We start from the raw sequence: 12,466 nt of genomic DNA, 5'->3' as shown, positions 1-12,466 counted from the left end.
ACAAAAAAAAAAAAAAAAAAAAAGACAAATTAACAGCAAAACTTAAACCAAAAAAGAAAATGTAACTTTGCAACTAAAAATATTTTGCTAATAAATTCGGTTTCAAGTAAAATATCCTTCTTCCCTCTATTAGTCTGTTTTTTCATATTTTAAAAAGGTTTTTCAACTAAAAGATCTTATAAGGTCTTTAGAGCCACACATCTTCCCCTGACACATAAAAACCACAATGACTTTTAAGTATTTAGGAAGCATATACCATATGTTGATCTTTCTCATTGATTATTCAGTGGATATGCAAAAGTAAAATGGAATGTATTCTCTAGTTGGAGAGTTAGGAAAATCAAATAGTAGTTCACCAACATAATTATAAATGTGATAGAAATTCAGAAAAGAGGGAAACCATGATAAGCAGGAAAGGCTTATTTATGAGACTTGAGCTATGTCTTGAAATAGAAATATGAAAATCCAGAAAAGATATGGGGGAAACATTCTGGTCAACAATATTATATCAATGAAAGCTAAAGAATGAAATATTATTGAACACACATGGACATAAACATGGGAACAACAGACACTGTGGACTACCAGAGTGGGGAGGGAGGGAGTGGCTGTGGGTGGAACACCTACCTATTGGGTACTATGCTGACTACCTGGGTGACAGAATCTGTACCCCAAACCTCAGCATCATGCAATACACTCATGTAACAAACTTGCACTTGTACTGGCTATATCTAAAATAAATGTTTTTAAAAAAATTAAATAAGCTAGGAAATTTTTTAAAAAGAAACTGTTAAGTAACAAACTTAAAATAAGTGACTATTGTGTACCTAGCCTAGGAAGAAAAACATTGAAGTACTAGACCAAATTGTTCAAAACTGAGTTGCAATAAGTACTGCAATAAGATTTTAAAGCCTGCTGTGAGCTGCCAGCAAAGTTTAGAATGGTTCTCATCTCTGTGAAGTTTCATTCAAATGGACTTTCACTTGTAGATATATTTGATATCTCCAGAGACAGTAACATCACTGATAAATGGTGATCTTTATTTGCCACTGGAGAAAATGACTACCGCAGAAGATGCTGGGCCAGGCTTCCATAGCTACTTCATGCAATGAGAGGTAAACAGTAATAGCTAAGAATTTAAAGAAGATTATCACAGTCAGGCTCTTCTGATTCTGTAATCTGTGTATTGATTTCAACTTTCCATAGTGTGACCTACAAAAATTAAAAACAATTAAATAAAAAACAATTTAATCGAGAATGAGATTTAATCTGAAAAGGAAGAAGAAAACACAGACAGAATTGGAACTGTTATGTAATAAACAAGGTAGACAGGACTAAATCTGCCAAGTAGGTGAGAGTGCAAAGAAAAAAAGCATCTTAGACTCTGAGCAAAATGCTGTTACTAAGTATAATTGCATCAACTTGACCCAAATCCAACATTTCTTATTCACTGAAAAGAAACATATTTAAAAAGCAGCAATTTCCTTCATAAATAAACACATTCAGCCAAGGAAGCTTCTACCAAAAAAGCTTTAACCCTAAAGGTAATAAAAAGCAAGAGAAAAATTATTTCAGTACTCTCAATTTCAAACAACTTCCTAATATAAATATGTGGGCTGAGCACTGTGGCTCATACCCATAATCCCAGCACTTGGGGAGGCCAAGGTGGGAGGATCACTTGAGGCCATAAGTTCAAGACCAGCCTGGGCAACATTGTGAGACCTCATCTCTACAAAATACGAAAAACTTAGCCAGGAATGGTAGCATGTGCCTATAGTTGTAGCTACTCAGGAGGCTGAGGCAGAAGGCAGAAGTTCAAGGCTGAAGTGAGCTATAATCATGCCAAAGAATTCCAGCCTGAGCAAAAGAGCAAGACCCTGTCTCTACAAATAAATAAACAGATAAGCTATAGCTAAGTTAGTAATAATTACCTTTAAAATTCTAACAGATTATGATATTGATTTGAGTAATAACTCTCCCACATGGTTTGGCTAGACTTGCGTCAATTAAATGCTCTCTCTACTGCAATGTCATGAATTAATTTTGTTTGTACAGTGAGCAGGAAGAACTCATCAGGCAGTTACAAATTTGGGGGCTTATCCAGGATCCACCCTTGCAAATATCTGCCCATGGTTCATAAGCCTCCTACCGATACAACAGACCTAGAGGTGAGCTCTGGCAACTGCTTATTTCTTCTGAGAGTCTTCTCTGGCAATGTACCTGCTGGTGAGGCACTGTCAACCCACAGGGCAGAGATCTAATCACACTGAAGAAATAGTCCTAGAACCTGTCTGAAATGCCTCTTATTAAAAAATCTGTTTGCCTTCATCATATACAAAGGATAAGCCCATCTGCAATGCCACCTCCTGATATGGGAAACAGCTATTCAGCTGAACTCATCTGGTCTCAGGAGTAGGAACTAAAAAGATATGGGATGGTATATTTAAATTTGCTCTTTCCTGTTTATGTGAATCTGTATGTCTAATAATCTACTCATTATCCTATAGTCTGCAGTTCACTTAAGTGCCATGCTAAAACTGTGGATGAGAATATTAACGTCTTTGTCATATAAAGCTTGGAACCCCAATCAGGCACCTATGAGTACACGCAAAGCAGTTCCACTCCTCTTACCCTAGGGGCAACCCATACCCCAACTATGCCCCCTGTCAGTAGGAAGAAATTGGAGCAGTTCTCACCCTTTTAACATCTCATAGCTTACACCTCAGGATTGAGGCATGCTGAAACTCAAAGGATGAAAGTGAAACAGCCTTTGCAAAAAGTATTGCAGTGAGAAAATTATGGCAGTCGGGGAGGCATGATCTAGCCTCTAACCTTCAAGTTCCCTTAATTATTCCTAGGCTTAGGCTAGGCTAGCTGTGGGAGACATTTAGTTTATAGTTTAAGTAAAAATAGCCCTTCCCCAAAACTCAACTGTCTTTGTAAAGCTAGTGAGAGAATACCAGGCTAGGAGGATAGAGGAGTCTGAATTTTGCTAAGGTGTAGACAAAGACAGCCATTATTCCAGAGGTCACAAGATATGCAACTTCCCCAATACTCCTGCAGATAACATCACTATTGTAGAACCTAACAGTGGCCTTGTAAGGGATCTTTACAGGTTTTTTGCATTTCTGAAACCATGATGGTTCCACCTGGAACCACCAGCTGCTCCCAGAAGTGATTCACCATGCACGAGGATCATTTCCCACACCCCTATGACTGCACCTTCCAAACAATTAGCAGCAAGCACCCATTGCCTAGCCACCCCTAACTCTTCCCCCAAACAACTTTTGAAAAACCCCTAACCTATGAGCCTTCAATAAGATTGATTTAAGTAATAAGTCTTAATAATCTTCAGTGTGGTGTGACTGGCCTTGCATCAATTAAACTCTTTCTCTACTGAAATTCAGTGAATTGATTTTGTTTGTGCAACAGGCAGAAAGAACCTGTCCAGGGTTACAGTATCTGGCCCACAATATTTTCAGCTGTCTCCAGGAAATATTTATTCAATTGTTCCTTATATAAAAAGGGAACCAATTACCTACTCAGTCATTGGGCATTAGATGTGTTTTGTTGGCAAGATACAAAATGTGGAGCTCTTCTTAGGGAATGAGAAAAAGAGGAGCATTGAAAATCCAAGTGCTGTGATTTCTCGTCACATTAAATAACAGCAAGACCCTCTAATGAAATGATGAGCATCCTCACATGGCCTCGTAAAGTGTCAGCACTGGCTTCCTCGGGCCTCTGCAGGGTAAACATACTCCTCCCTTACAGATTCGCAGTCTTTGTGGCTCATAGACACTAATCCCAGAGCCACAGTCTGTCCCCAGGTGATGACAATGGGAAGAAGGACAACTACCACAACTACTGCAACTACATCATAGAACAGATCTTCACAGGTGGCCTGCAGTTGGATGTCACCTGCCAAGTCCGCCATGGAGTCTCCACCGCCATAGAACCCTTGTGGGACATCAGCTTAGATGTGCCTGGCTCTTCCACCCTCTTGGGGCCCATGAGGTGAGGGAGTGAGGGCAGCATGGTGAATGGCAAGAGTCACATTTTGGGCTTGCAAAAGTGAGAAGTCCACCAGCGCTCACATGGCAAGGAAGTATCTTCCTCACAGGAAGGCTGTTGTTGATCAGGACGAAAGCAGTGCTTTTCTTTCACATGCCCAGGATAGAGCCTTGAGAAAAGATGTGGCATTAGCCTGCAGTTGGCTGCAGATGCTCTTGCTAGTTTATGGTGTTTTTTTTCTTTTTTTTTGCCAGATGACTAGATATTGGTGTTCACTAGCTTTGCATTGTGTAGGGTATCTGTAACACCAGCTACTATCCCAACATCGCCCCTGTAAATGATCTGACAGACAAAGAGCAAAACTGGAAGCTACCTTACCTTTTTTGGTTAATAACCAAAACCTCAGCATGAGCTAAGAGCTGAGTGCTCTCCCCATGGTCCACGGCGTTTTTTGCAAGTGATTAAAATATAGTTGTGGTGTTCCATACTTATGATCATTTCTGAAATTATCCATTTACTGCTTCAGTTTAGATAAGTAATAAGATTTAAGATGTGACTATTATAAAATGTATTTAAATAACTGTAGCATACAGCTTACAATTGTGGTGAGGGCAGAAAACCTTTCTAAACTTTATGTTAATTGAGTCTAGTGTTTTACAATCTTTATTTTCTTTTGCATGCATTAATTAAAGTTTACTGAAGAAGAAAAAAACTCTAATAGAAATTACAATAGAATTATTTCAAACAGTCTAATCCTATACTTTGCGTTAAATTATACGCAAGAATAAGAAAAATCTTCAGTTGAACAATTAGAATTTATTTTTATATATTAATTGTGGAAAATACTAATGGCAGTATTTGGATTTAATTGTTTATAATGGTCATCTTGCAAAAGCTATGAGAAATAGGAAGGTTCACTCACAGGTACCCAAAATAAAATGACAGGCTACTTTTGAATATAAGCATCATGATGCACACTATATGAAAATTTGGTTTTTTACTCATAATAATATTTCAGTTATTATTGACCCTTAACTCGTAGGTTGTATCTAGACCAAAAACTATAAATTAACAGAAAATATCTGCTGAGAAGTCATATCTTTGCACTTCCCTCAGTATGGTGACTCCTGAAATGGGTACATCCTTCGTACATAATGTATGTGTAAAAATATATATATTTCAACCAAATGTTCTCAATAAGGTCTTTCTACCCATCATTCTCCTGTGCTCAAAATACACACCAAAACCCCAATAATTTTAAGCATTTCAAGATATTGGCTCCTGAAGGGCATGAAGATTGTAAGTCAAAATGAGGCCCATACCCACCAGTGTGGATCTGTCTTTTTGCAACTGAACTGTCACTTAAGAGATCAAAGAGAACAGCTTTGGATTGATGTATAGACTCCTGCAAGAATTACTCTTCCAGAAGTGAAATACTTGATGCTGCCCTGCTGGCAAGATGTTTTTCCTGTTCTAAATCCTTCTAAGTAAATCTGATACAAAATATCTGGTGACTATGAATATTCTGTCAAATTTAAGAAGACTATGTGATGGACATTGCAAAAGTCAATCTCAAAATTTTTAAATTATTTTTCAGACACAAAATAACTATAACTTGTCTTAAGTGCATAGCAATTAAAATCATATTTTTTTCTCATAAAACATAAGAAAGCAACTTCTTTTTAAAATATCTGACGTTTTCAAAACACTGTTTCCATTTTTCCAAAATTCAGGCTTTAGAGTAAACATTGATGCAAATATGAACACCCTTTGTTGAGCTTCAACAATAATATTACACTCAAGCCCTTAATAGGAGAGAACAACTCCATCCTGATCAGAAACTATAGGTGTCACTGAAGAATTCTACTACATATGGCTTTTATTTATTTATTTATTTTTTTTTTTTTTGAGACACAGTTTCAAGCCCACAGTTTTTGCTCTGTCACCCAGGCTGGAGTACAGTCACATGATCTCGGCTCACTGCAACCTCCACCTCCCGGGTTCAAGGAATTCTCCCGCCTCAGCCTCCCAAGTGGCTGGGACTACATGCACACACCACCACACCCGGCTAATATTTTGTATTTCAGTAGAGATGGGGTTTCACCCTGTTGGCCAGGCTGGTCTTGAACTCCTGACCTCAGGTGATCCAACCACCTCAGCCTCCCAAACAGCTGGGATTACAGGCATGAGCCACCGCGCCCCACCCCGTATGGCCTTTAAATGCTCAATAAAATATTATAAATAAGTAGAACTGAATACACCTGATAATCTATGAAGCTTTATGGAAAGTTGTGTTTCTATACGTTTGCTGATATTTTCAATTCCTAAACATAATCTAAGATGCTAAAAAGTTCATCAGCATCTAACTTTTTATACTGATGAACTAGAAAAATTACTCACTTATACGGACCATTTCTGTCAGTTTTGATAAATTTTGTAAATTTAATGTTAAACTATGAATGCTGTTTTTCAGTTTAAATGCAAAGTAGCCTCACTTAAAATCTAAACTGTGTAAACACATGATCATCAACAATTCTGCATCACTTGCCTTAATGAAATGGCTGAAACAAGGTGAGACCTTATTATGATGAACAGTGTAATATCATCACAGTCTATCCGTGAATGTTCTCTAAAAGGGACTCATCAAATGGTAAAAGAAATCTTTTTGTATTCTAAAGAATAATCTATCAAGTCAACAATTTTCTTGATATCTTCATCAGCTTTTACCTTTAATTTACTAAGGATATCTTGCTAGAAATATTAAATGAAAATGATTAATAGCACTAATTATCCTTTCTTTCCAATAAAATTATATTTTAAATTACTTTCATTATTGACATTCATACTACAATGTCACTTGTAATTTTTTAATAAAATCACTTGTCATTATTTCATAGAACTTCTAGACAATTTCTTGACTAACATCCTCTTTTAAAATTGTGTTAAATTAAATCACTTACTGCAAACAGCCCACTCTTACTGCTACAGGAATGTGGGGAAGTTGGGTGGCCCACTTCAGTGTCACATCTTGATAAATATGCAACATGTTATTATGATTTGCAATCAAAGTATTTATTGTTCCTTCAGAAACTGTAAGTTGAAGATACAGAAAAGAGACACTAAGAAAACAGTCATTTGAAACAGTATATCTCTTTTAGGAAATTGATCACACAAACTAATTCTAACACCTTGATTTTAATACATAAAGATTTTATGTAATAAAACATTATTTTGTAAGTTTAATCTACCAGTATAAAAAACAAAGGAATCATTTTACAGTCTTGAAAGCTATAACTAGATAATCGCCAACATTTTTGCATTTCATCTAGAAAGCATGAATTTCATTAATATGTAACACATTTAAGCTAATGATTTACTAGGCATTCACTACAGATAATTCATTCTATTAGACATTACTATTGTGCTTATAAAAGAGACTGATGTTCTCTTGAAAGCATCTTGAACAGACACATAATGGAAAGTATTAACGTATGCCGGAGGCCAATTTTACAAGTCATTTTGTACAAAGTAAAATGACTGATGAAACTAAATGTATGCTTTATATCAAACTTCTATTCAAACTTTTAAAGTTAAAATATCCATTACATATTCAGTATTAAACTGTTTTCATATATGTTTAAAATATGTGTATGAGTGTGGCTTTTTTCCGGTGTATATCACATAGCCTTGACATACGGAAGAGATAAAAGAAAATCTTTCTACACACCTGAGCAATATGGCAGAAAACAACTTGGGCTCCAGTCAAGCTTCTTCATGAACCGAATTTGTCCATTATCCTTAAGGCAAAAAAAGTTTCTCTCACCAAGAACAAAAACAGAGGATGCCGACTGATTGAAAGAGACAATATATATATCAAGGGCTTGCTCTCCAATATTTAGAGTCCAATCCACCTACAAAGCAAAACTCAAGATCAAGTTGCTAACCTCAGAAAATTTCAGTTATTTTCATATAAACACAAATTAAGAAATTGCTTTACAACAAAGCAGAAATATAAAGATGGGCTAATCTCTCTCATTTCTTTATTCTTTTTTTTTTTTTTTTTTTCGCTATGACCATTTTTCTGGTATTTTACAAGAGTCTAATCAAAGTTTTGTTCCATGTCTTACCACGGAACAAAAAAGTGGTATTAGCTATTCTGCAGTTCAAAATCACTAAAAAACTTACCTGCTTCCCTAAAAAACTTCCATGAAAATGATATTGTGCTTAATTTGCAAATCAAATTTAATAATCCATAAAAATTGTCATTATGATTGTACATGTGTTTTATAGGACAACTAAAAATATATCAATATACATATACAGAGTAGTCACCAAGCCACTAGAGAGTATAGCAGAATATTCTATACATAAGAGCTACTCCAGGATATCTCCATATTGCTGGGATACGGTTAATGTTCAATAAATGCTTCTTAAAGTAATGAAAGAATGAATGTAAAATGAGTGCTTTTCAGGATTCATCTCCCATACAATATTTCTAAGTCAGGAAAATGCAAAAGAGCAGGGACATACCATTTTGAAAAATATTGGCAGACAGGCATATAGTTTTCAGTTTTTCTAACTTTTACTTTAGGTTCAGAGATACATAGGAAGGTTTGTTACTTAGGTAAATTCATTTCACAGAGGCTTGGTGTATAGATTGTTTTATTACTCAGGTACTGTAGTATGTGATAGTTATTTTTTCTGATCCTCTTCCTCCTCCCGCCTTTCACCCTCAGTGAAAGTAAGAACATGTGATACTGAAGTAAGAACATGTGATATTTGGTTTTCTGTTCTTGTATTAGTTTGCTAAAGATGAAGGCCTCCAGTTCCATCCATGTTTCTGCAAATGACATAATCTCATTCTTTTTTATGGCTGCATAGTATTCCATGGTGCATATGTACTACATTTTCTTTATCCAGTCTACTGTTGATGGGTATTTTGGTAATTTTGAATTTGCTGAGGATTGTTTTATATCCGATTGTGTAGTTGATTTTAGAGTATGTGCCATGTGGTGATGAGAAGAATGAATATTCTGTTGTTTTGGGATGGAGAGTTTTATAGATGTCTATTAGGTCCATTTGGTCAAGTATTACGTTTAGACCTTGAATCTCTTTGTTAATTTTCTACCTCAATGATCTGTCTCATAGGGTCAGTGGGGTGTTGAAGTCTCCCACTATTATTGTGTGGCAGTCTAAATCTCTTAGTAGGTCTCTAAGAAATTGCTTTATGAATATGGATGCTTCTGTGTTGGGTGTATATATATTTAGGATAGTCAGATCTTCATGTTGAATTGAACCCTTTACTATTATGTAATGCCCTTATTTGTCTTTTTTTATCTTTGTTGGTTTAAAGTCTGTTTTGCCTGAAATTAGGATTTCAACTCCTGCTTTTTTCCATTTGCTTCATAGAGTTTTCTTCATCTCTTTATTTTAAGCCTACAGGTGTACAGCATGTGAGATGGGTCTCTTGAAGGCAGCATACCATTGTGTCTTGCTTTTTGATCCAGCTTGCCACTCTGTGTCTTTTAAATGGGGCATTTGGCCTGTTTACATTCAAGGTTAGTATTGATATGTGTGGATTTGATGCTGTCATTGTCTTGTTACCTGGTTATTATGCAGACTTGTTTATGTGGCTGCCTTATAGTGTGATTAGTTCATGTACTTAAGTGTTTTTTGTATTGGTTAGTAATGGTCGTTCTTTTCCATATTTAGTGCTTCTTTCAGGAGCTCTAGTAAGGCAGGTCTGGTGGTAACAATATCCCTTCTCATTTGCTTGTCTGAAAAGATTCTTGTTTTTCCTTCACATATGAAGCTTGGTTTGGCTGGATATGACATTCTTGGTTGAATATTTTTCTTCATGAATGTTGAATGCAGGCCTCGAATCTCTTCTGGCTTGTAAGGTTTCTGCTGAAAGGTCCACTATTAGCCTGATGGAGCTTCCTTTGGTGGTAACCTGACCTTTCTCTCTAGATGCCTGTAACATTTTTTCTTTCATTTTGACCTTACAGAATCAGAAGATTATGTGTCTTGGGGATGAACTTTTTGTACAGTATCTTGCAGGGGTTCTCTGCATTTCCTGAATTTGAATATCAGTCTCTCTAGTGAGGTTGGGGAATTTTTCATGAATGATATCCTGAAAGAGGTTTTCCAACTTGCTTGCTTTCTCCTCATCTCTTTCAGGGATGCCAATGAGTCATAGAGTTGGTCTCTTTACATAATGCCAAATTTCTTTATTTTTTGTCTGACTGTCTTATTTCAGAAAGCCTGTCTTCAAGCTCTCAGATTCTTTCCACAGTGTGGTCTCTTCTGCCATTAATACTTGTGATTACATTATGCATTCTTGTAGTGTGTTTTACAGCTTTATCAGGTCCAGTTAAGTTCTTTTCTATACTGGCTATTTCGTCTGCCAGCTCTTGTGTCATTTTATTGTGATTCTTAGATTTCTTGGATTGGATTTTGACATTCTCCTGAATCTCAATGGTCTTCCTTTCCTATCCATATACTGAATTCTATTTCTGTCATTTTAGCCATCTCAGCCCAGTTAACAACCTTTGCTGTAGAATTAGTGTGATAATTTAGAGGAAGGAAAACACTGTGGCCTTTTGTGTTGCCAGAGCTCTTGCACTGGTTCTTTTTTATCTGTGTGCATGAGTATTCCTTTTCATGGGGTGTAAATTGAGTACAGTCAGTAGACTTCTTTTCTGGATGTTTTCAGAGGGCTGAAGCTTTCTGCAAGGTTTTTATTTATAGCTAAATTCTTGCCTTTGGTTTCAAAGTGGGGTATGTTAGCAAGTGTATTGGTCAGTAGGTAGGCTCTTTCTCACTTATGTGGCTCCTCTCTATTTTCTTTTTTTTTTCTTTTGAGACAGAGTCATGCTCTGTTGCCAGGCTGGAGTGCAGTGGTGTGATCTCAGCTCACTGCAACCTCTGACTCCTGGGTTCAAGTGATTCTCCTGCCTCTGACTCCCAAGTAGCTGGGACTACAGGCACACGCCACCATGCCCAGCTAACTTTTGTATTTTTAGTAGAGATGGGGTTGGCCAGGATGGTCTCAATCTCCTGACCTCGTGATCCATCTGCCTCAGCCTCCCAAAGTGCTGGTCTCAATCTCCTGACCACGTGAGCCACCACACCTGGCCTTTTTTTTTTCCAATTGGAGTCTCACTCTGTTGCCCACGCTGGAATGTGGTGGCACAATCTCGGCTCACTGCAGCAGCTGCCATCATGCTCCCTATCAATGCTCTGAAAGTGTGGGCTCTTCTCCCACTTCTGTGCTGGCTGTAGATCACAGCTTGGCACTCCCAGGCTGCACTCTGCCTCTCCGGGGAGATCTCAGGCTTTATATTCCCTCCCTAGCTTAGAGGCAGCAGAGGAATGGACCTTAGCAGTGGCTGGAACCAAGGGTCTTGTCTCCTGGTGCTTCACCCGAGAGAGATGCAGAGCTGCAATCAATCCATTAATCGGCCCAAAAAGGGAGGGCTTCACTGTGGGCCCAAGCCAGGGTCCCTGACAGGCATGTATTGTATATGAAAGTAACAGTGAATGGTTTCACAAAGAAAAATCTGCACAAAGAGGAAATAGGGGCTGCTGTGAAAGTTAGGGTATAATCAACAAACAATGGATCCAAGAAAAGATCATGAAAAGTTACACTACAGACAAGATGAAATTTTGGCCATCAAGATATGATCTTAGGTATTCATCTACTTTAGATACTAAAATATTTGAAGAAGGTATAAAATCCAAATGGGGCTGGCCAGAAAGGCAGATATTGCCAGTATATATACAAGAACAATCTGTAGAAGGGAGACAGCCTAGTGAACATAGGTAGGTGCATCAGACTATCTTAAGCTCAACTAGAATTTAACACTAAGAAATTATTTGATTACTATTTGGCTCAAGTATTGCTTACCTATATAAAATGATTCCACTGGACAAGACATGAATATCAGTCCCATGACAGTTATATTTCTCATTATATTGTAACAGGCTAGCATTCGGCTTTGTACATCAGTGTCTGTAACTCAGGCTGATGTGGGCCTCACTCTGAGAGGTGATTTATTCAAAGTGAACAGGCAAATCATGTTTCTGAGGCCACAGTCTGAGATCCAGCCAATAAATACTTTCAATTTACCAGGTACTGAATGCCACTCTCTGTGACCTCCGCTTAGGGAAATACACTACATTCTGAATTAATGAGTCTCATAAAACACAGAAATTTGCTAAGAACAATGATAAAAAAAAATTCTTCCAGCTCCAGCCAAGATGGAGTAATAGGGAAATGATTTAGCATTCCACCTAAAACAACCACAAAATGGACAAAATAAATGTAACAACAGTTTGCAAGGCACTGGACACCAGACAACAAAGCACAGCAATCCTTTAAAGACAGAAAACAAATGAGGGGAGTGGCATGATTGTTCCAGCCTTAAAAGAGTTTCTAGGCCATAGTGCAGGG

General features: G+C 37.3%; 1 protein-coding gene across 7 annotated transcripts in view; it reads right to left on the bottom strand.

The window, feature by feature from the left end:
* The window catches only part of BBS9 (Bardet-Biedl syndrome 9), a 514,065-nt gene that overhangs the window by 348,723 nt on the left and 152,876 nt on the right, over positions 1–12,466 (bottom strand). For all 7 annotated transcript variants that reach the window (XM_023191692.2, XM_023191694.2, XM_023191691.2 and 4 more), the window contains 2 exons: positions 7,739–7,922; positions 6,972–7,101 (listed from right to left, as the gene is read on the bottom strand). In XM_023191692.2, coding sequence (XP_023047460.1) covers positions 6,972–7,101; positions 7,739–7,922 — 314 coding nt within the window. The remainder of the gene's footprint in view (positions 1–6,971; positions 7,102–7,738; positions 7,923–12,466) is intronic.

Source organism: Piliocolobus tephrosceles, chromosome 8, assembly GCF_002776525.5.
Source record: "Piliocolobus tephrosceles isolate RC106 chromosome 8, ASM277652v3, whole genome shotgun sequence".
Taxonomy (NCBI): Eukaryota; Metazoa; Chordata; class Mammalia; order Primates; family Cercopithecidae; genus Piliocolobus; species Piliocolobus tephrosceles.
Note: the sequence above shows the minus strand (reverse complement) of the source record. Positions and strands in the feature narration are given on the sequence as shown.